Below are 25,015 nucleotides of genomic sequence, written 5' to 3'. Positions count from 1 at the left end.
AATAAAAATATACAAAACATACATATTAAAATGGAATTCAAATTTCTCTAAGAGGTTTTGCACTGCCTTATAGAAATAGGAATAATGTGGCCCCTATGACTTTAAGTTCTCTCAGTGGAGCCAATGGTGAAGAATGCTGGGAACTGTAATCCATCTGGAGAAGTGTTTTTCCCATCCCTGTCATAAAGGATAATTTTTGTAGATTGTAGAGTCATCATTTGCATTTGAGGTAAAATATTATTTGGGTCCCACTTGACAACACAGTGGAACAGGCAGTTAGTACAAAATATGACAGCTTGAGTTAAAATTGTTATTTATTAAAATTATGCCAATCTATATATATAAAAGGGTAATGAAATTTCGGCCTAGGACAAAACAACAAAACTACACATCCCAGAAACACTAAACTTTGCAGCACAACCCCTCATCCATGCCTCTACGTTCATACAACAAAAAGTTCCAGTTACTCCAGAAAACGGCCAGGCTTTGAGACTGCAAGGCTATTCACTGCTATTTCATCTGGCCAACAAAGGATTCCCATAAGCCACAGCAATGCATGGCTGGGAAAAGCTAGTATTATATAATTTGGAAACCTAAAATGTTCACAAATCGGAAACTGTTCACATGATGAGTTGGGTCCCACCTGCAAAACAGCTCATTAGGCATACGCAAAGATTTCAAAATCCAAAACATTATCCAACGCATTTTTGTTTGCAACATTCACACTTGCCTCAAGCAGACAAGGGTTCTTTCTCCCACCTTGGACCATCCACAGATATATAAACCTCCCTTGCCTAGTTTTGTGTCCTGACTATCTCTGTGATCGCATCTCCCCCTGTGAACCGGTACGGGCCTTAAGATCTGCCGGGGAGGCCCTTCTCTCGCTCCCACCACTGTCCCAAGCGCAACTGGCGGGGACAAGAGAGCAGGCCTTCTCGATGGTGGCCCCCCGGCTCTGGAACCCCCTCCCCAAAGAGACCCCTACATTGCCCTCTTCCCACAAGGAACTGAAAACCTGGTGATTCTGGGAGGTCTTTGAGCAAGATTAGTTGGCAGTTCAACATGTCGGCCTTGGTCTACACACTATCCACCCCGGCTCCTATGATACTCTGAAGTACAAGTCTTTACCCATCTTTAAATTGATTATGTCTACCTCCCAGCCCTGATTACTGTATTGGACTCCTTCATGTTGATTGGTACTGTAACTGCATTCATTATAGATTGAACTGTTTTTGCTGCTGCTTTATGATACTGTTTTTATTATGTTTGTTCGTTCATGCTGATGACCGTGGCGCCAGCTTTCAAATTGATTTGAACCCGCAGCGGAGAGTTCCGCAGATCCATCACCAAAGGAACAGAGCGGGACCGCAGCAGACTATTGTTAAAAGATCTTTTTTTTCTTCACTTTCCCCTTCCCTGAACTATGTAACAAATCCCCCCAATAAAAGTAGCATTCATTTTTAACAGTAACACTCTCTATCTGGTTATTTTGTGTCTTTCCCTGACTCCTTCTTTTGCACGCCACCCCCCCCTCTCTCTCTCAAACCCGTTCGACCTTTAAAACCTTGGCGGAGGCTTCCCCGCCATAGGTTAATACGGCGGACGATACAAATTGGCTCATATCTTTATCAAAATTACCCCTAGCACGCTCCTCTTTTAGTCCTAACCCTTCCTAAGGCTCCTGACCCAAGGACCACCAGCGGAACCAAAATCGGTCCAGTTCTCGGCACCTCATCAGCTGACTGTCAAATGGAACCGACTGCTCTTTTCAAGCCAGACTGCTCTCTTCCAGCCTTATCCCGGACTTTCCTCTCCCCGCGACCCGCGGGATGGTTTTTAAGAGATCACTGGTCCCTTTCTGTGAACTGTGGATGGGGGATCGCTCTCCCGCTGGGGAGACACAGTTCTCCAAGGACCTTCACCCTCTCTACAGCTGCCAGGAGGGTGCCTGGACGGGCGCCCTCCACGTTTTATTCACACCTTTGGGACCCGCCTACCTTTGTGACCGCATCTCCCGCTATGAACCCACTCGTCCTCTTCGTTCATCCGGTAGGGCACTTCTTTCGCTCCCGCCACCATCCCAGGCTCGGTTGGCGAGGACGAGGGAGCAGGCCTTTTCTATTGTTGCTCCCCGGATTTGGAATTCCCTTCCGGAGGAGATCCGGCAAGCATCCACCCTGGCTTCCTTCAAAAAGCTGCTTAAAACCTGGCTCTTTCGCTGCGCCTTTGGATAACCGAGCCCATAGCTATAGTAGTTGCACAGGCCACCTCTTTGACTTGAAACACTGCACTTTATTCCTCTGCCCCAAAGCATCTTAGAATATCACATTGCATTTTAGTTCTAGTGGTCCCTCCAGGCCATCCTCTCCTCCATCCCAGTGGTCTTTTTTCCCTCTTTCTTTGCGGATTCATGTTATTTGAGTGATTATATTCCTTCTGCTTATGTGATTGTTTTAGTCAATTGTTATGTTTTGTTTTCGTTTCTAATTCTTATAGCGTTTTATAGTGTTTTCAGTGTTTTATTGTACAATGTTTTATGCTGATTTTATATTGGAAACCGCCCTGAGTCCCTTTTGGGAGAGAGGGCGGTATACAAATAAACTTTTACTTACTTACTACTTACTTACCTTCATAATTTTATGAATGAGAAGAACACTCTTCCCCAGACCTACCCCTGAACTTATGAAATCCTATATTTCCAAAGACTGCAACCCACATGTACCTCTTCCCCATGCTATTTCTATGAATTCCTTCCACCACAGATGAACTCTTTTCCCAATGTATCCGTGAATTTTCATATTCTATGTACCTGGACACCCTCATGAATCACTGTTGTATGAATTTCTAATCGTTGGGCTAACTTCATGAATTGTAAAATCATGCTGCTAAAACTCCACTTTTATGAATTTCCATACTGGGTTCCCCAGATGTTGTGAACTTCGTTCTTATCAAATGTTTTCAATTGTTTATATCATTCATGATTCCCCTTTATGCAATGTAACCCACCTTTATGGATTCTCCCTTATTTCCATGAAATCTATCTATCTGCCTATATGTATTTGTACTCTTTGGGATCCCCGGAAAATATGTATTTTTCCCAGCAGGGTTTATATTCCAACTTTATTTTATTTTTCATTTTATTTCATATAATTGTCAAGTCATGAAATCAAATAGGAAATATTTTGAACTCAACCTGAACCCCAGAACCCATCCCAGTTCCTATGACCCAGGCTTCCCTTCCCAAAAACAAAAGGATAATCCGCCACCGCTTAACCCAATCAAATTCAGATTGCATGGACAATATAGGGCTTGAGTCGCCGAATTCGGAGTATTGACCTAAAGGTGATTCGCCCCCAAGGCAAACATTGTCATATCTCATCCAAAGGAAAATCCAGGACACCTCAGGAAGGCGCCCTGCAGAGCCTGTCAATTATGGCCCATCACCACCCATCTCTACTTCCACCCCTGACACCCCAAGGCATATCTAAAATCTGTATACGTGACAGAAACCCGGACATCCTTGATTGCTGTCATTAATCCCTTTAGAAATCGGCCTAGCAGGAATTAATCCGATCTTTCCTGCTCTGTCACTTCATTGTTTCAATAACTCCCGCCTTCTCCTTCCTGATTGGCTCGAGTAGAGACAAAAAACAGCTCCCTATTGGGCCAACAGAGCAAGGCGGGAAACGAAAGCCCGCCTCGTTCAACCTTCTAGCCTATCAGCGATCAGATGGGCGGGGGAGCGGGGCGGGAAATTCAAAGGGCTGTCAGACTGAAACTTTGTATAAATATGGCTTTATTTTGATTATATGGTACCCTAGTAGACTGAATGATCGCTACTAGAGTCCTCTTCAGCTGAATTGCTCAATAAAGACTCCTTGGCGGATTTTCCTTCAACTTTGGCGGACCTTCTTCATTTTGGCTTCAGGTTGTATTGCGGCTCATAATTCTCCTTTTGGCTTCGCCAAGGTCCATTCTCTCAGGACCGGGTCGGGTCTCTCCTTAAGGGCCCGATCCCCCAAAACGCGGTCGATAACAATGCCATTGTATGTTGTTTTGACAACTGACTGTTTTGTACAGCTGGAAACCACCCTGAATCCTCTCAAGGAAATGGAGTGGTATATAAATAAAGGTTTATTTATTATTCCAATATACCTCACAACCTCTGAGGATGCCTGCCATAGAATACTTCGGGGACACGGCCATACAGCCTGGAAAACTCACAGCAACCCAGTGCATGTTTTTAGTTTCAGCGTTTAAACAAATCATTTTGTTTTAGTCTATGGATGTGGGTTTTTTAAAGAATATGGGCGTATATTAATGTTTTATACCCCAGTAGTCAATATGTGTGCAGTAAAAAAGAAGCCTAGAAAAGTTACTTTTTGGGAGGAGCGTCATTACAGAAGCCGTCTGTGTACTTTTAAGAGGCTGCATCATAGAAAGGCAAGCTCTCCAGGGGCCCAGAGCTGAAGCAACTCCCGTCTCTCTTGGGTGTATTTACAACAGGCATGGGCCAACTTGGGCCTTCCCACCTGGAGGGAAGGCCCAAGTCGGCCCATGTCTGGGCTACAATGTGCCGTTCCCCGCCCAGCCTTCCCTCCCTCCGCCCCTCCTTCCAGCTCTTCCCAGCGCCTCCCTCCGCGGAGCCCGCCCCTCGAGGCCTCTTCTTCCTTCTCCTCTGCGCCCGCGCGCTCATTGGCTCGCTCCCGCGGCCCAGGAGCGCGCACGCCGCCACCACGGCTCCCTGCAGCGGCTCTGGAAGTGGCTCCGTCGGTCGGCTTCTGGCCCTTGCCTTCGCGGCCTGCAAGTCCGGGTCTGCCCGGGAAGGAAGAAGGGAGGAGGGAAGGAGGGAGAGAGTGAGCCGGCTGCCCTCTCGCGGGGAGGGGCCCCAGCCCCGGCCTGCTCGCCCGCCCGCCTCCCGGACCTGATCCGCCGAAGAAGCAGCACCGCCTCAGGTAGGAGGAGCCGCCCCGCATGTCTCCCCGCTTCAAGATGGAGCCTCAAAGCTCCCCCCTCCCCCCCCCCCCCCCCAAAAAAGAAGAAGCTGGCCTTGCGTGGAGTCCCACCAGTCCCTCCTTTTCGTTCCCTCAAACGCAGTTTCTGAAAGAAGGAGCCGGAAGCGACGCCCCGCAGGCAATTATTGGGAGGCCTCCTCCCTCCCTTCCTTCCACCCAGGCCCCGTTTTCCTGCCTCTTGCCGCCTTTCTGCGTCGGGCGAAGGCTTCCAAGAGAGCGTCCTTCAGCCTCTCCATTCCCCTGAATACAAAAGGGAGCCTTGCTGCCCTTTTCCGCGCTCCCTCCTTCCCACTCAAATGTGTTTTCGTGACAGTAAATATTATCGGGAGTGAAATATTGGGAGGCCTCCTTTCACCCAGTAAAGAGGTGGGGCCACATTTTCCTGGCCTGCTTTAGACGTCTTAAGAGTTTTTGTTTTGTTTTGTGGGGAGCGATTGAAAAGAGAGGGTCGTTTAATGTCCCCAGAATATCAAGTTGACTTTTGCTGCCTCTTTCTTTCCTTCCTGCCTTATTTATTTATTTAAAACATTTATATTCTGCCCTTCTCACCGCAAAGAGCACAGCATATTTACGTCAAACATTAAATGCCAGAACATAAAATAAACCATAAATATCCATAAACACTAAAATCAGTTATCTTCACATTAAAACCATTAATTAAAACCATCACAAGTCAGCTGTGAAATTTCCTATTGTTGCCATCATTGCACTGCCCCAAAGGCTTGGTCCCACAGCCAGGTCTTTACCATCTTTCTAAAGGACAGGAGGGAGGGGGCTGATCTAATCTCGCCAGGGAGGGAGTTCCATAGCCGGGGGCAATCACTGAGAAGGCCCTGTGTCTCGTCCCTGCCAATCACAGGGACTCCCCAGAAGATCTTAGTCTTCACAGTGGTTCATAAAGAGAGATGCGTTTACTGGGCCGAAGCTGTTTCCTCCCTCCCTCCCTCCCTCCCAATCAGACTCTTGAATATGCCTTCATAACACTAATATTATTTCTTGGCCAGAACCACTGGGTTGCGGTGAGTTTTCTGGGCTGTATTGCCATGTTCCAGAAGCATTCTCTCCCACCCTGGACCATCCACAGATATACAAACCTCACTTGCTTAGTTTCCAACAAACCTCACAACCTCTGAGGATGCTTGCCATAGATGTGGGCGAAACATCAGGAGAGAATGCTTCTGGAACATGGCCATACAGCCCGGAAAACTCACAGCAACCCAATGATTCCGGCCATGAAATCCTTCCACAATACTAATATTACTGGTTCCTGCCTTCCATCTTTGAGTTTTTGAGTTTTAAATGCGGATTGGCCTGTGGCTGCTGCCCCAACAATCTCCTTTTTATCTTTGCTGAAAATGCGGGTGATCCCTTCAAAATAAACAGAAGGCTTGTGTGGAAAGGGTAAAAGCCTGCCCTGCCCTGCCTTTCCCTTCCCGCTGTCCTGCTGAGTAGGAACAAAAGGCAAGGCAGAAAGAGACCATGTTAGAGGCTGATATAGCCGCTCAAGTGTTCTAAGTAAAAGTATGGGTGAATAGTCTGAACAGCGTTGGAAACTGATACAGGCGGAGCATCCCTGATCCAGAAGCCTGAAACACTCCCAAACTGTCCACATCCATGACGAGATAGGGGCACCTTTGCTTTGTGATAGCTCAATGTACACCCACATGTATTGTTAAAACCCACCAAAGGTTACTTATTCATTGTTAGCCTCCTGGAGTCCCTTTAATGGGAGAAAGGCAGGATCAAAAATAAAGTACATACATAAACAAGGCAACATTACAATAATGTTAAATTGTTAATAGAAGTAAAAACTCACTTTAAAAGTATGAGATAGAGAATGCTATAGCACTAAACCAGAAAACCCATTGCAAGTTGAGCAGCTTTTATCCAGAAATCTAAAATTCTCCATTATCCAAAATTGTACAGGGGCTGAGATAGGGACACCTTTGCTTGCTGATGGTTCAGTGTGCACAAGGTTTGTTTCATGCACAATATTCTTAAAAATATTGTGCACAAAATATATTCAGGCTATGTATATAAGGCATATAGAAAACATGTATGGATTTCATGTTTAGACTTGGGATCCGTATACAATGTATCTCGTTATGTACTGTATATATTCATGTATAAATCTAAAAGTTTTAGTCAAAAGATTGACCTGAGAATCCTGGGTTGATTTATCCATGGGTTAATGTAAATACTGTATCTTAATTGTTAAGGAAAAAAGGAACCATGCCCCTCTCTGAGTAGAGTGGTGAAAGGTGAGAGCTTAGTCTGTCCCAGGAGAACCACAAGAAATCAACCCCCTCTACTCTGCTTCCCATGGCATCACTTCAGGCCTTTGTGAATGCCAGGGCGGGGGCAGCAACCAGGGGCAATTGCCTCAAGGTGGTACTGGTGCTTTCCCTTCCCCGTGGATTGATTCTTGACTTCAGGTCATATAAAAATCTATAGTTTAGGCCTCAAAACTTGCCCTTGATTTGTATATGAGGTCGACATGTCAGTATATTTGATATGTGTGTACAAATAGAGGTATCCCAAAATCTGAAAAACTCAAAAACACCTCTGGTCCAAGCATTTCAGACAAAGGTACACAAGCTGTGCAGGATGCTGGTCAAATTCGCCTGACAGCCACCCCTCACCTGTATCCCTCAGTCTTATAATTTCTCCATTGCTGGTAATGAATCACTCTCCTAATATATACAAATCCATTAAAGGGGTCATGTATATGGAAGAGGAGGGATACTCAAACTCCAGTGCTGTTTGGAGGGAAGGGGGGAGCAATGATGGTTGGTGGGAAGAACTGGAGTAAGCTGCTGTCACACTGTCCTTTTGGATGTGACCACCCAGTAGCTGAGTTGGATGACATATCTTGTACCTTGCACACATTTTGTCTTTGGGATTTGTTTTCACTTTGGAAGTGTTACTTTGTTGGTTTCTTTTCATTGCTCTCTCTCTGTCTTTTATTTTTTTCTGATTACTGTGTATGTAATGGAAATATTAAGCTAACCTTATTTTATACATATCTAAAACTAACACATATCTATAAGATGCTGAAAGCAAGAAGAGATTGTTGATTGCGGAATGGTATTATTTTGAATACATCTAGTTTGAACTAATTACATTTGTAGCAGTAGTATTTTGTGTACAGTTTAGTTTATTGTAGCTATGTTTGCAAAACATATAGATCCATACTTTGCTGCAGTCTGTGAGCCTATTACTGAGTAAGTCCTTAGAAATAAGTTCACATTGGTAACCTGCTCAGTGCATCTACCAGCTATGTCAATTTGGACTCTGAGTTCTTAGGAGAGAAGTTGAGTCTACTGCTCATTCTGATGTAAATTGTTATGAAAATGCTGATTTTTTTTACATCTTAAGGTTCAGTACACTCTTTGGCATGTTCTAAAGTTTCCCTGATTGTCTTTTTTTATTAAATTAATTACTTCAATTGGTTTATACATGTGACATATGAGGATTCCCCCATGGAAACTGCTTTTGATAACAATGCAATATGTGAATTGCAGTTGTAATTCCTTTTTAGTGATAAAAGCCACAAGCAGCAGCAGCTATTTTCTGCCAGGAATCAAATTTTTAGGCTAGAAGACAGTGTCTTGAAAGACAACTCCCATCCCCCTTCAGTGGATTTGTTATGAGCCTCATTCTCGAGTCTCACTTACCAGGCCACTTAGAGCACATGATGCAGCAGCCTTGCTGAAGCTAAACAGGTCTGGCCAGTGCTTGAGTGGGATGATCAAGGAATATATTTTTCACCTTGAGTTCCATCAGAGAAGAAAGGCAGTACAGAACTGTTGGGCTGTTAAAATAATATTTGTTCTGCTCTTTGCTGGAAAAAATGCAAATGCACAAGAGTTGCATAGCAATTTACTGAAATAAGCTGAGAAAGTTGTGTCTCCTTAATTCATGAAATGATTTGGAAGGCAACATTGACATAAAGCTATAATCTCTATCAATTGTATAAGTATTAGTTGATTGGTTTAATTTGCATATGCATAAAAGTAATACTTTCAAACTATAAGAATACCTTCGATAATTCCTCTTCGTGATTATCCTTGTAATTATTTTTCCTCCTTGCACTTCCTGAAAGGCTACATTGCTGGGCTTCGAAACCTACTGGAGCAAGATGAGTGTACAGTATGGACCCTCTGATGCATCCTTGTGAATTCTGCAAATTGGGAGAGCCTTTCCATTTGTTAAATGATTAATTTGGAACATGTTTTTAAATGAGATACACGATTTAATAGCAGGCATTATCTTAGAAGAGCTCTTTCTTATTATTAGGTGGGGACAATACCTGTCAACGTGCTTGCTATCTTTTATAGTCAAAGTATTTTGATTAAACACTGCTGTTTTACTAGAACATGTTTTTGGTAAATAATAATGCAGCCCTATATGTCTACTAAGATATAAACTCCATTGGGTTCAGTGGGGTTTGCTTCTGTGTACAATTAGTCTAGGATAGAAAATTCTAGCGTTACTACATGCTATTTCTTTCAGGTTTCAAATAGTAGAAAATTGTACATTTTTATTATTTGTGTAGTCTCCAAAAAAAACTTTGATGCATTTCTTATTAATAGCCTGCATAGTTCTTCTGTTTGCCACTTTTGTTCCTGCAACAGTAATGTAGTCAAGGAATAATATATTGTGAAAACTAGCTGTGTCAATCTGCCAATGGAAATTTCCCCTCCCCTTGCAATTCTCAACATGTTTTTGATGTGTGTGTGGTTTTCCTCTGTTAGGGAGGACAATGGAATAGAGTTTTGTACAAGGGAAAGTCAACATGCACAATATTGGATATCTCTCATGAGACATACATGTTGCTTTCATGTATTCGTCTTAAATAAAGATAGTGGAAATCTGAGTCACCTGACAATGGTACAGATTTCCTGTGTGGAAATGGTATATGGTATGTATTTATATAAAACCCAAAGTGGCTTGCAATAAAATGTAATGAATGTGCATTGTTTTGGTGTTTCTTATGTGTGTGTGTGGCATTCATAGCATTTTGTTGCTGTAGTATAGCATTTGCAGCATCATACAGCTTGCTATTTGAAAGTTGCTTCAGTGTAGGAAACCTTCTGAAGTAGAGTTAGGCATGCTTAGATCATGGATATCAATGGCCCTTAAGCATGCCTAACTCTTCATTAGATTTAGGCTGTTGTCTTAGCAGAAATATTCATAGCCTTGTTTGATTTTACTGGCATTATATGTTTCAGTCTGAGTTAACAAAATGTAAACATTTTGCATTAGGATAGCTTTATGGTGTAGTCAGGGATTCTAAAATCCTATATCTTTGTCTGGCCTTTGTTGTCAGTTGCTTATTCCTACACAACGATACTGGAAGTCTAGGGCTGCTATTCCAAACAAAGTAAAATGGCAGTAAATTCTAATCTGTATTAAGTGGGACTTAATATTTATCAAATACACATAGAATTGTTTTATGAGCCTACATTAACAGGACCTCTCATTTTGTGCATAATATGGAAACCATTAAGGTTGAAGTCCTGTGGTCATTTATTTGGGGCTCACTTCATTGAACTCATATAGATATCTGAATTACTGTATTGTATTATGCAGATTATATTGTTTGTAAAGCTATGCCTAACCATTTAAAGCAGTGGTTCTCAACCTGTGGGTCCCCAGGTGTTTTGGCCTACAACTTCCAGAAATCCCAGACAGCTTACCAGCTGTTAGGATTTCTGGGAGTTGGAAGGCCAAAACATCTGGAAACCTACAGGTTGAGAACCACTGATTTAAAGCAAGCAAGCTATAGTGTTTGCACCAATTCATTAGACTGATTAATCAAACAGTAGGTTTTCACAATGGCACTTTGCTGATAAAGTAGTAACAGAAAGCTTCTTTGCTGCTATTTTAGCATTTTTTTAAAAATGGTTTGAGCTTATCAGAAATGATTGCCTTTGATTCATAGAACCATATTGCTGAAAGAGACCACAAGGGCCATCCAATTCAACCTCTTCTCATACAAGGGAACACACAATCAAAGCAAGTTAAAATCAAGGTGCGTTCTCCTGCTTTCTTGCTAGTAGCTGTGTTCTAAACCTGGAGGACCAATAATAAAATAGAACGTATCTGCCTACTGTACTAGTGGTCCTGGGAAATCTAAAGACCAACAAGTATTTGACAGAAATCAGTTCAAAAATCTGCAGACACCCAGTGGGCTGGTTTGTTACTTTGAAAGAAGCATAGAAATTGAAGGATTTGTGCTTTAATTTAGTTGATAGCTTTGTTTTATATCTTCAGTAACTGGATCGCCTCATCTCAGGATAATAATATAAATAATTAAGAGATGTATCAAATGACAACCCTCCCATTTGATCACAGAAGTGTATTGAAGGCTGCATGATCCCAGTAGTATAGTTCGTGCATATTCTACTGTTTCCTGCAGCCCCCCCCCCCCCACTCAAAATCTGTCACAGAGGTAATTTGGAACCGTGCAAGAGATTAAGGGAATGCACTAAGGAGGGAGAAAAGCTGGAAATTGTTTCCTTAACTTGTTAATAGAAGTCTATTTGACCAAAGAACCTCCCATTCTGGGAGATTTCAACCCTATCTTGAAGGCCATTCTGTCAAAGAGACTGGTTGAACAATTAATTTCCTGGCACTGCAGTAGAATTCCCAGTCTTGCTTTTACTTCAGGTATGTTCCTTATTAATCAAATTGCTAAAATTATTAAATAATTGTTATGCTTTGGAAAAAGGTTACCTCTTTTAGCAGTCACTACTAGATGTGAACCAGTTCCTAAGCAACAAGTTGTTTTTCTAAGAACAGTTCAAATATAGTATTTTTTGTGAACCACAATATTGTTACTAACCTTACACCAGAAAAAATAATTTCTTTGAAATTTCTGTATAGCATAATCAGCACACTTCTTAAAATGCAATTTAGGAACAATATTTACTGAGACATGAATTTGGTGAGCTCTGTTTAAGATGGTGGTGATTTCTCAGTATGTGGATGACACCCAACTCCATCACTTCTTTCCACAGTAAACCAAAGAGTCTGTTTCAGTCCTAAGTCAATACATGTCATCAGTAATTGACTGGATAATGGCAAACAGATTGACATTTAATTCAGCCAAGTTATATATGCTCCTAGTCAGTTGAAAAGCAGGGAATTAGGATCCAGTTTGTGCTAGATCAGGGGTCCCCAAACTAAGGCCCGCGGGCCAGATCCGGCCCGCTGGAGCCATTTATCCGGCCCGCGGCAGCTTTCCTCCCTTTCCTGCGTTGTCCCGCTCCCTGCACAAGCCTTGGAGACTTGCCTTTCCGCCTTCCCGGCCACTTTTCTGCTCTATGAGCCTTTGAGCCTCACCTGGCTCCCCACTCTCCCTGCATAAGCTGTGGAGGAGCCTTGCCTTTTACTGCTGATCAAAAGGTATTTTAATTATTATTTAATTAATTAATTAATTACTAAGGTGTGTTTCCTTCAGATTTAGCAATACGTTGATTAGCAATATACTCCGGATTTCTCCCTGGGCTAGAGACCTGAGTGAGGGAGAGTTTCTTTCCCCACTCAGACTTCCAGTCCTGGGAGAAATCTGGAGTATATTGCTATTCTTGATTAGCAATATATTCCGGATTTCTCCCTGGGCTGGAGGCCTGAGTGAGGGAGAGTTTCTTTCCCCACTCAGACTTCCAGTCCAGGGAGAAATCTGGAGTATATTGCTATTTCTGATTAGCAATATACTCCGGATTTCTCCCTGGGCTAGAGACCTGAGTGAGGGAGAGTTTCTTTCCCCACTCAGGCTTCCAGTCCAGGGAGAAATCTGGAGTATATTGCTATTTCTGATTAGCAATATACTCCGGATTTTTCCCTGGGCTGGAGGCCTGAGTGAGGGAGAGATTCTTTCCCCACTCAGAATTCCAGTCCTGGGAGAAATCTGGAGTACATTGCTATTCTTGATTAGCAATATACTCCGGATTTCTCCCTGGGCTAGAGACCTGAGTGAGGGAGAGTTTCTTTCCCCACTCAGGCTTCCAGTCCAGGGAGAAATCTGGAGTATATTGCTATTTCTGATTAGCAATATACTCCGGATTTTTCCCTGGGCTGGAGGCCTGAGTGAGGGAGAGATTCTTTCCCCACTCAGAATTCCAGTCCTGGGAGAAATCTGGAGTACATTGCTATTCTTGATTAGCAATATACTCCGGATTTCTCCCTGGGCTAGAGACCTGAGTGAGGGAGAGTTTCTTTCCCCACTCAGACTTCCAGTCCAGGGAGAAATCTGGAGTATATTGCTATTTCTGATTAGCAATATACTCCGGATTTCTCCCTGGGCTAGAGACCTGAGTGAGGGAGAGTTTCTTTCCCCACTCAGACTTCCAGTCCAGGGAGAAATCTGGAGTATATTGCTATTTCTGATTAGCAATATACTCCGGATTTCTCCCTGGGCTAGAGACCTGAGTGAGGGAGAGTTTCTTTCCCCACTCAGGCTTCCAGTCCAGGGAGAAATCTGGAGTATATTGCTATTTCTGATTAGCAATATACTCCGGATTTTTCCCTGGGCTGGAGGCCTGAGTGAGGGAGAGATTCTTTCCCCACTCAGGCTTCCAGTCCTGGGAGAAATCTGGAGTACATTGCTATTCTTGATTAGCAATATACTCCGGATTTCTCCTTGGGCTGGAGGCCTTAGTGAGGGAGAGTTTCTTTCCCCACTCAGGCTTCCAGTCCTGGGAGAAATCTGGAGTATATTGCTATTTCGGATTTCTCCCTGGGCTGGAGGCCTTGTGGGGCCTCTCCATTATTATTATTATTATTATTATTATTATTATTATTATTATTATTATTATTATTAACATTGAGGATGGGTGGCCATCTGTCAGGTGTGCTTTGCTGTACTTTTGGTGCACAAAGGCAGAAGAGGGTTGGACTAAATGGTCCAAGGGTCTCTTCCAACCCTCTCCATTATTTTATTATTATTAGTAACATTGAGTCTGGGTGGCCATCTGTCAGGGGTGCTTTGCTGTGGTTTTGGTGCACAAAGGCAGAAGGGGGTTGGACTAAATGGCCCAAGGGTCTCTTCCAACCGTCTCCATTGTTTTATTATTATTATTAACATTGAGTCTGGGTGGCCATCTGTCAGGGGTTCCTTGCTGTGCTTTTGGTGCAGAAAGGCAGAAGGGGGTTGGACTAAATGGCCCAAGGGTTTCTTCCAACCCTCTTTATTATTATTATTATTATTATTATTAACATTGAGGCTGTATTTGTTTCTTTTTTTAACCTCAAAATAAAATATGTGCCATGTGCATAGGCATTTGTTCATAGTTTTTTTTTAAAAAAAACTATAGTCCGGCCCTCCAACGGTCTGAGGGACTGTTAACTGGCCCCCCGTTTAAAAAGTTTGGGGACCCCTGTGCTAGATGGTGCTGCCTCCTCTGCAGCTTGGATGTGCTCCTAGGTTAAATCCTGAGACAAGAAGTGCAGGTTTCAGCAGTGGCCAGGAGTATATTTACACAGTTAAGACCTGTGTTCTAGCTGTGCCTTTTTCCTTGAAACTTCATATCTGGCCTCAGTGACACATACCTTAGTTGCATCCTGGTTGGATTACTGTAACATGCTCTATGTGCGGCTGTCTTTGAAGAGTATTCAAAAACTTTGCTGACCCAAGGAGCTGCAGCCAGATTGCCAACAGTTGCAACATCTTTCCTTGCTGGCAGTCTAAAGCTCTATATAGGTTAGGTTCATAATAATAATAATAATAATAATAATATCATCATCATCATCATCATCATCATCCCAAATGTAGACTCTACAAGGAAGCAGAAGAAACAATAGATCACGTCCTCAGCTGCTGCAGCAAGATCGCACAGACAGACTACAAGCAGAGGCATTGGAACTTGTGCCACAAATACCATCTGCCTGCGACAAAGAACTGGTGGGATCACAAGCCATAAAAAGTTACAGAGAATGAACATGTTAAGCTACTCTGGGACTTCCAAATTTACACAGAGTTTTGGAGCACAATACTCCTGACCTGTGATGTCTCATGGGCCATGTAGTCCCGTTCCTAGTACTATTGTGGCAGACGAAGAGGAAAACTTGGGTTTCCCACCGATTCAGCCAGAATCGGAGCCCCTGCACCTGCAGGATGTTTGCCCTCAAGAAGTCAGCCAAACAAGCCTTGGGCAGAATTCTCCCCCGTTCTCTCGTAAGGATAATTATAATCGAGATAGAGGCGCTAGGGAGGCGAAGCGCCGAAGTGCCAGAATCACTGCCAGACAATTAGATGATTAAGCCTGTTTCCCTTGGGAAATCTTAAGGAGTCATGCATCTGGACACAGTTTGGGTTTCACTTCTTGTTCCCCAGGGAAAGTGTTCCTTGGCGGGAAAACAAGATCCTATATAGCTGTTTTACCGCAAGGAGATCCTTGCGGAGTCAATTCGTCAGCTTCAGGAGTGAGATCGTGTGTGGACTACGCTACTCCAGTTCCTTGTTTCCAGGACCAAGTTCCAAGCCTGCCTTGTTCCCCGGACCTTGCCACGGACCTTGTTCTAGTTCCAAGCCTGCCTTGTTCCTCGGACCTCGCCACGGACCTTGATCTTGCTTCTTGCTTCTTGTTGCCTCGTATCAAGTCTTGTTTGCCAAGAATCTAGTTTGTTTTCCAGCCTTGTTGTCAAGCTCCATTGGACTAAAGGACCTTGTCATTTCCCCACACTTTGCTCGGCAAAGTGTGTGTTTCGGTTATTGGATTTAACTTTGGACTCTAATATCACATATTGGACATTGTTTTTCTGGACTATATTTGACCTTTCCTGAAAGGTCTACTTCTGAACTATATTCTTCACTTATTTTTATTGACTTTATATATTCCTTTAATAAAGATATTAGATAGATTCTGGTCTCTGCGCATGGTTATTGGTGCTCTGCAGCCTGGGTCCTGACATGACCTCACAATGGTGATAAAAAACAAAGTATGGCTTGTCGATGTTGCAATCCCAAGTGACAGCAGGATTGAAGAGAAATAACTGGAAAAGCTGACATGATAAGAGGATTTAAAGATAGAATTGCAAAGACTCTGGCACAAGCCAGTCAAGGTGGTCCCAGTGGTGATCGGCACACTGGGTGCAGTGCCTAAAGACCTAGGCCTGCATTGAAACACAATTGGCACTGACAGAATTACCATCTGCCAGCTGCAGAAGGCCACCTTACTGGGATCTGCTCGCATTATTCGCCGATACATCACACAGTCCTAGACACTTGGGAAGTGTCCGGCGTGTGATCCAATACAACAGCCAGCAGAGTGTCTGCTGTGGACTCATCTTGTTGTGTTTCAAATAATAATAATAATAATAATAATAATAATAATAATAATAATAATAATAAATCTTTATTTCTAGACCGCCTTCTCTCCCTGGAGGGACTCAGGGCGGTTAACATACATATAAATGGCAAACATTCAATGCCACAATTTCTTCATTAAAATCAAAAGTATAAAATGACAATAAAATAAAATTCCACATTATAATAAAATTCCACATTAGACAAAACGGTACATTTAAACATGTCAGTCAGTAAAAACATTATTGAACAGAGTGAGCGTATACCTGGACCAATTTAAGTGACCAAGTTGCTGGAAATGTTCGGCTACTTGAAAGGACTGTCTTCTCTCTTATGAGCCAGCCCATGCATTAAGATCTACTGGGGAGACCCATCTAAGTCACACCATCCTCACAGGTCCATCTGATGGAAACAAGAGAGATTGCTTTCCCAGTGGCTGCTCACAGACTCTGGAACTTCTTTCCCAGAGAAATTAAACTGACATATTCTCTATTGTTTTTACTCAGAAAGGTGAAGTCCTTTGTTTTTTCAGGTCATTGAGGACTGATTGTGCAAGGCTGATCTTGCCTAAACTATGTACTGGGTGTTTTCTATTTCTTATTTTTGTTGTGCTCCTCCTTTTAAAAATTGTTGTTTTCTGTTTTATTGCTTAAGGGTACTGTAGTTTTAATTTTTGTGTGTTTTTAATTTTTTATGTTTGGTTTATGATTTTTAAAATTGTGGTCTTTTAAATTGTGTTTATTGCACACTTTACGTAATTTTGTTTTATTGTTTGTGAGCTTCCTTGGGTGCCTCAACGGGAGAAAGATGGAATATACATGCAGTAGATAAATAATAGTTTGATCACTTTATAACTTTTGTACTTTGTGAATTTAATTATGTGTTTTTCTTTTTATCTGTTATCAGCTGCCTTGAATCCAGAACTGGGCAAAAAGTGCTGCTTTTGATTATGCTTATTATGTTAAATTAGTTTATTGTGTTATATTAGTTTGGATCCAGTTATTTCCTAAAAGAGTTTGATACTTTCAAACCTCACATCCATTAAATGCCTTCAATGTTTTGCACAATTTAAAAGTATGAGCTATTTTAATCCTGGTACTGTTAATGCTTTTCTACTACCTCAAGGATAAACATAGAACTATGCATTTAGCAGTCATTGAGGGTGGGGGTGTAAATAGACATTGATAGTCTTTTCTTCTAAGAACGTCTTGTGTAAAGGCTGGTTTATGTTCTGAGCCAATTTATCTAATTTGAATTGACATTTACAGTCATAAATCAAACAAATGCTTTGCTGTTGAATGTTTTCTTCATTTAATACATCAGTTTTAATTTTAAATTTTATTTTCCATAGAAAATGATGCATCCTGTTGCAAGTGGTAACTCCCCTTTCTGTGGGACTGGAAAAAGTTCTTGTCTTAATGATGACAACGGAACACCGACTGACCAATTTGATTTATATTCCACACAACAGACAAAGTATGGCCACACAGTCAGCCACAAGCCAATACCATGCCAGAGACAAGATCCATTAAATGAGCCACATTTGCAGACCACAAGTGGCAGGAGTATAGAGACAAAAGATGAACTGAAGAAAAAGAAAAACCTCAACAGATCTGGTAAACGTGGAAGACCTTCGGGGACCACAAAATCAGCGGGATACAGAACAAGCACAGGTAGACCGCTGGGAACCACCAAAGCAGCTGGATTTAAGACAAGTCCAGGCAGGCCCTTGGGTACAACTAAAGCTGCAGGATACAAAGTCAGCCCAGGGAGACCTCCAGGTAGCATTAAAGCCCTCTCACAGCGTGCTAATCTAAGTTATACTTGTAGCAGTGCAGCCTTTCCTTACTCTGTGGTCCATAACAGAGCTTTGCATGCTGCTGGTGAGACAAGCAGTAAAATCAAGCAACCCACTGAATGAAGAAGGAGCAATCTGAACAGTAATTCTTTTTTAAATTATCCAATTTGTGGCATGTTTTTTTCACTTCTTTTGTAACTTTTCCATAACTAACTTTTCTTCTGTTTTATTTTTTTAAGATGACATATCATAATCATATATGTTTCTTGTATTTAGAAGTGGACTCTTCAGTGATGCCCTTGTTTGTTTTCAGAAAGTAATTACTAATATTCTAAGTGACAAAACTTTTGTCTGACCATCTCAGCTAAGTGGTTAATAACAGACTGAAATAAAGGAATTCTGTCTCCTATGTTATTTAAAGTCACAATAAATTCAAAATTATATAAAAATAGACTAACAGATGCCAATCATCTAGAACTGTTTTACTAATAATTATTCTGTAAATTTTGCAATATATTTTACCTTTCCCCCCTTTTTTTGTTTAAGTAGGAGAAACTAAACTAAATTTTCCGTAATTGCTGGAACTTAACACAGACCTCAAGTATTTGTAGATACTTCAAAACTTAAAAAAATATATTTTTCAAAAAGCTGTCATTCTAGACAGTCATTGTGTTATCAGTTTCAAGTAACTCAGTTTTTTCAAGTCATATATAACACCTGATACATTTTCGAAGTGCTATTTTGCCATTAAAGTTTGGCAACTCTTCTTGATATACTAACTATTGGCCACTGACATAAACCTAAGACTACACATACCAAATTTAAAAAAATTAAATATTTGAAATATTTTACAAATAACTTCTAAAAGTGCTATCAAATATGCATATTACGTACAGTCGTAGTTAAGATTGTGACTAAGATTTTGCACATTTTGTGCTTTTAACTTCCAAGTGATTTAGATAACCTTGGGCCTCCATAGATGTGTACAGCATTTGGCTTTTATCACAAATCTTTCCATAAATTTATTAATTCCAAGTGATTTTACAGTATCTGCAGTTTTTTTAATACTTGGTGTGGCTTAAACACACCTTTTCAGATAGAAGATGTTGTCATTTTTAATAATATACCAGTAGAAGTCTTATTATTTATCACGCATACTGTAGCTAAGAGAGCATATATTTACCAAAGGAAGACATTTCATGGTTCATAATTGGAAATGATACAGCTGATGCACAAGCAAGTTGTACTTTGATGTGTTTATAGACCCAGATATATAACAGACTATAGGAATACATCTATGCATGGAGGTGCAAAACTATAAATACATTTTCTGACATTTTATGCACCTAAAATAAATGTTCTACATTTAGTTGGGTATGTGTTGTTATTTTCAAATGTTTGTATGAGAAAGGGATACAATGTATAATACACACATTACATTGTAACTGAAGAAAGCTCTCAATATTGAGTCTATTCCAAATATTTCTTTAGAATTAAAGCTTGTCAAAAACTAAGTTTACATATAGTTATAGATTATTTTTTGAATTTTATCAAATATTCAAATAGACATGATAAAGAAGTTATGGATACATATTTACAAATTCATGGGAACAGAAGTATTTCAGGTTAATTAGAGAGATTAAAATGAATGGTATTCTTTTTTTCTTTGTAAAATAAAATGTTGTGGCCTGCTGATGTTTTGATGTGACAACTGATTTTTGGTAATGACAGCTTCAGAAATGGATGTCATTTCATGCCTTTTTTATCAGGAAAAAAGCAGCAAGCCTTCAGGTGTTCCAGTGATGCCTAACTCATAATGAGCTGAACTTTCTCCTGTATTTTATAATTGGTGTTGAATTGTTTTTGGGGGACTTTGTATGCACTGGCAACCATGAACCTCAACAGTACTGGAAGGCTCTTTAATAATGTAAACAAATGGCAGCTAAACTGCTAGTAAAATCGGGCTTTTTTTTTTTTTTTTGCTGAAGCTATGAAACTCATAATATATTTCTTCAAGTAACTTTGGAGGTATGAAACTTATTTTTCCCCACAGTGGTGCAACTTTCGACACACACAATGCTAATGTGAGCTAATTAACCCTCAGGACAAATATTATGTTGGCTCTTTTTGATACACAACTTTTTCTCCCAACTGAAAGACTGCTTCAGACTCTTTCTGATCTTTCTTGGAAAGCAGCTGAATGTAAAAACTACAAGAATGACACACATTTATGGCAAGGAGCAAATTGCATGTCACCAGTGTACCTTTGAGTGACTACTACTTATCACCTCCTCCTTTTTTCATTCTATTCTTTCTTTAACTTCTGATATGTTCACCTTCTTAGAGATGCCATTCAGCATTTTGGGAGTTAACATAAGTGCATTGTTGTTCTAGTATAGTGAATTTTGTATTCAGGTATGCTAAGAAAATAATGAAATTATGTAAGCAATGTATGCTCATTTATAATGTTTATTTTATGAGATGGAATACACCCATTTCAAAGACTAATGTTGTCAGTTGTGGAAAAATAAAAACCCTCTTCCATTTTTCTAAAGGCAGTTTAACATCCTGGATTTGTTAATGAGGCCAGAAGAACACTGTTGGGCATTTCCTGATTACAGTTCATTTATCCTCTACTGTGGTTTACAAGTGCCATGATGTGGGGGGAAGCAGAAGTCAAGGACCTGAGATGTTTGAATGATATATTCAAATATTTTTGCTACTCTTGTATATAGTCTTCAGAATACATTGTGCTCTTCTTTTTGTCACACTGTCTCTTGTCATGACAAACACTGAAACAGCATGTTCATTCTTATACTTTGATATTATTGGGTAGTTGGGAAGAGGAATGTCCTTTTTCATTGTAGTAATACATGATTTGTAAAGCAAAATGATAATTTTATATTAGATACATTACTTCTGCTTTTAGCTAGGATTGTTGATGTGTATTGGCACTGTTCAGAAAATCTACATGTCAGACCTGCTTTGCTTTACTTTTGTTAAATATAGCCATTTCTGTCTTATCCTTTAATAAAGCATTTAATATCTTTAAGCATTAATGGGGATCTATACTGAAGCCTCTACTTTAAACACAAACAGAAATTGAAATTTACTTAAACTATAGAACCAAATAACGTTTAACTACTAAGTTTTGAAGTCTTGCACTGGATATTTTCAAAATCTTGACACAGTTGTTGGTAGAGGCTTAAATCACAAAGGGGACTAAATATTGTGAAAATAGCACTTTTTAAAGAAAAGACTGGCAGTTTAATTCAATGCACCTAAGGTTTTTTTTTATATATTGTAGTTTTTTAAAAAACATTAAATGTCATTGATTAAGACTCATCTAGCATTATTTTACAGTGGACCATTTTATTATACAGTAGAATCTTGCTTATCCAACATAAACGGGCCGGCAGAATGTTGAATAAGTGAAAATGTTGGATAATAAGGAGGGATGAAGGAAAAGCCTATTAAATGTGAAATTACATTACGATTTTACAAATTAAGCACCAAAACATCATGTTTTACAACAAATCGACTGAAAAAGCAGTTCGATACATAGTAATGTTATGTAGTAATTACTGTATTTACGAATTTAGTACCAAAATATCGCAATGTATTGAAAACATTGACTACAAAAACACTGACTGCGTTGGATAATACAGAACGCTGGATAAACAAAGGTTGGATAAGTGAGACTCTACTGTATTCCAGGCTTTCTTTTAATCTTGGGACAAATTAAGTTAAATCAATTATATGGGTTAGAAATTCCCTAATCTACAATGCAGAAGGCTGTTAATATCAGAACTTTTTTTTACATTTTGAAGATTTTTGAAAGGCAGCGGTAGAAATAACCTTTGCCCTATTTCATAAGTTGTTCTGCTTTTCATTACTATATATACAGTAAAGTATAACATAACTTGCTGAATACAAAACAGTTGCTTGCAATCAAAGCTATGGATTTCTGCCTATTCTTACATTTTTTTATTATACATACATTTAACATAGTTCAAATATAGTTACACACACCAGAAAGAACACTAAAGCAACCTTTTGTTTTGTTTCCAAATAAGTACCTGATTTAGAGTCTGCTATGTGTAAACTGATTTCATCTTTAAAGTTATAATAATGTTAAATTTTAAGAAACTTATGCTCAAATGGGCCACTTCCTCATTTTCATCATTCACAATTTACGTTCCCTATGAAATTGATTATTTTTAGTGGAAACAATTGCTCATTAAGTATCATCATCCTGTCTTCTGCTGTAAAACCTCTGATTAGATACTGTGTATGTTCTTAAGTCCATGAACTTCAGCTACTCATGTGCAATTGTCTGTATGGGAATGGAGTAGTGTTCATGATCTGTATTATTTACATCATCATATGGATGTATATTTATTAATAAAGTAATTGCCCTAATCACCAGGTACTTTATCATGTTTTATATTCTTGCCATATGACCTCAGTATTCCAAGTAACATTTAAATGTCAGAAGAAAAACGTAGTTATTTACTAGTTGAATGATGTAAATCCTAATTTCCTGTCATAATTATAGCAGTTGTGTAAAGGTAAAATAAATCAATTTACTTTTCCTGATTTATCCTCCATTTGATGGAAATACAGTAGTGTTTTTATTTTCCAACCACCACCACCACCACCAAAATCCTTACAAACTCCTTTCTAGTTATCCCTTCTGCTTTCCGCTGCTCCCTGTATCATATGTGACTTCTTAAAGTAGGCAGACAGTGTCCACCAACATTACCAGTTAGGGTACCATTGGGAGATCTGGACATGCATATGGGCATTCCTTGAGTATCTTAGATTGGACTAGAGCATTAGTATAAGATTATAAGTCTGAAATAATGAGCATTCTGTAGCATATTCATAGTATACAGTCATCCTTTCACATTTGTGATTTTGACATGCAGATTTGATTAAAATTGTTCTCTCTAGAAATCTCTAGATATTTCAGTATGGTTTTGTGGTCACACCAGGCCCCAAACCTGCAGTTATTGAGGCTCTGAAATCACATAACAATATCAAATTTGGGGGCTTTAAGGTCATGCCCTGATTTCTCCCACCTTTTTATTTTTATTTATATCCTGCTGTATCTCTCCCTACGGAGACTCAAAGCGGCTCACAATCAAAAACATTACAACTTCAAATATACAAATATACAATAAAAAAACAATATATCATAATACAGTAGAGTCTCACTTATCCAAGCTAAACGGGCTAGCAGAAGCTTGGATAAGCGAATATCTTGGATAATAAGGAGGGATTAAGGAAAAGCCTATTAAACATCAAATTAGGTTATGATTTTACAAATTAAGCACCAAAACATCATGTTATACAACACATTTGACAGAAAAAGTAGTTCAATACTCAGTAATGTTATGTTGTTATTACTGTATTTACGAATTTAGCACCAAAATATCACGATGTATTGAAAACATTGATGACAAAAATGGCTTGGATTATCCAGAGGCTTGGATAAGCGAGGCTTGGATAAGTGAGACTCTACTGTATATTTAATATTTTGAGACATGGCCACAACCCTCCTCTATTGATTCCTATCCCCATTTTATTTATCAGCTTGACCAAGACTGAGAGAATGAAAAAGATTTCCTTGACACATGATCCTTTTGTCTTAATAGCAGAATTACAATACGTCCTTTTCAAATGTGTCAGCACAACTACCTACAATTATTGTATTATTTCAAGTAAATGTTTTTAGAACTTCAACTATGAAATGGCTTTGGTTTCTTTTTATAGGTCACTTAAATCTTAATGTACAAAGGGAATATAAAAATATTAAAGTATTCTATCTTGTACCACATATATCCCAGAATAGCCTCTCTAATACACAGTACTGTTAATAAAACACTGTTTTAGTTCCCTTTACAAATGTTAAGACATTCTGTTTGGAAGAAAAATGAGACCAGTAAATGTAACATTGGTTTTTACAGAGAAAGGGCTTTTGTCTATCAATATCACAATAACAGGTTGTTCAGCTGAACAAAGACTGGTTATTCCTCTCATGTTTATTCTTAAAAACCTTGCGCCACATGCAGAATCAATGGAAATACCAAGACAATGCATTCTGTCCATTTCGAGACAGGGCCCTCAGCCAGGTGCAAGACTGCTGGCAACAGAACCACACAATGATTTATTCATGTGAGAGCTAACAGAACTGTCATCTTTTTTTACTCTGCTCATGACAATATTATGCTGATGGCTGAAAAGAGCGTGTGAGGGGTCCAGGGAGACTTTCCTGAGTAATTATTTTCTTGTCAGTAGCTTTAACTGCTTCCATCATGAGACTTCAAACTCCACTTCTCCTACCCCATAGCTGAGGCCAGGTTTATTATATTTGTAAAATAGGCATTTCTCTAGGTTCCTTTCTCTGATGTTAAATATCTGCCTCAAGCAGCACAGTTGATTGGACATAACTTTTCTTCAACAAGGGAGCTTTGCAGCCAGCAGTCTCAACACCCCTGAATTTCCCAGCCCGGTGAAACTAAATTTGCAAATTGATTGCATACAGGATGCAGTTAACTAGACAAATTTGCCTTGAACCTGTAATTTCTAGGATCATGTGCATATATTAAAGTATCTAAAGTGTTTTTTTAAATTGTTTTTTAACTTTTAAAAAACTTGGTTTGTTTCCCTCTCTTGCCTCCAGTTTTTTGTGTTTAATGTTGATATTATATAGGCACACATTTTCAGCAATAACTGGAAAAATGTAGCCTGTTTTCTACATTTATTTTGAATTGATTTGTTTCAAAAATTGACATGTGACATATAATGTACATGAAGGATCATGTGTAGGATGGAACATTTTAACCTTATGTGCATCTACACTGTAGAATTAATGCAGTTTGA

At 39.8% G+C, this 25,015-nt stretch overlaps 1 protein-coding gene across 2 annotated transcripts; it reads left to right on the top strand.

Moving 5' to 3' along the window:
* The first annotated feature begins 4,682 nt into the window (after nt 1-4,682).
* On the top strand, nt 4,683-22,555 carry c2h5orf24 (chromosome 2 C5orf24 homolog). Of its 2 annotated transcripts, XM_062970357.1 has the most exons (3): nt 4,683-4,955; nt 10,963-11,052; nt 17,681-22,555. In XM_062970357.1, the coding sequence occupies exon 3, from the start codon at nt 17,684-17,686 to the stop codon at nt 18,248-18,250; it is 567 nt and encodes a 188-aa protein (XP_062826427.1). In that variant the 5' UTR covers nt 4,683-4,955; nt 10,963-11,052; nt 17,681-17,683; the 3' UTR covers nt 18,251-22,555. The 2 variants fall into 2 exon arrangements, with proteins under 2 accessions (XP_062826427.1, XP_008113721.1); XM_008115514.3 differs by lacking the exon at nt 10,963-11,052 and having other exon boundaries at nt 4,685-4,955.
* Nucleotides 22,556-25,015: the final 2,460 nt, after the last annotated feature.

The sequence above is a fragment of the Anolis carolinensis genome, chromosome 2, assembly GCF_035594765.1.
Source record: "Anolis carolinensis isolate JA03-04 chromosome 2, rAnoCar3.1.pri, whole genome shotgun sequence".
In the NCBI taxonomy this organism is placed as follows: domain Eukaryota; kingdom Metazoa; phylum Chordata; class Lepidosauria; order Squamata; family Dactyloidae; genus Anolis; species Anolis carolinensis.
This window is presented reverse-complemented; position numbering and strand designations above follow the sequence as displayed.

Bases quoted from the DNA above. Each gene is read 5' to 3' on its own strand.
- c2h5orf24 (XM_062970357.1), top strand. From the start codon at position 17,684: ATGATGCATCCTGTTGCAAGTGGTAACTCCCCTTTCTGTGGGACTGGA.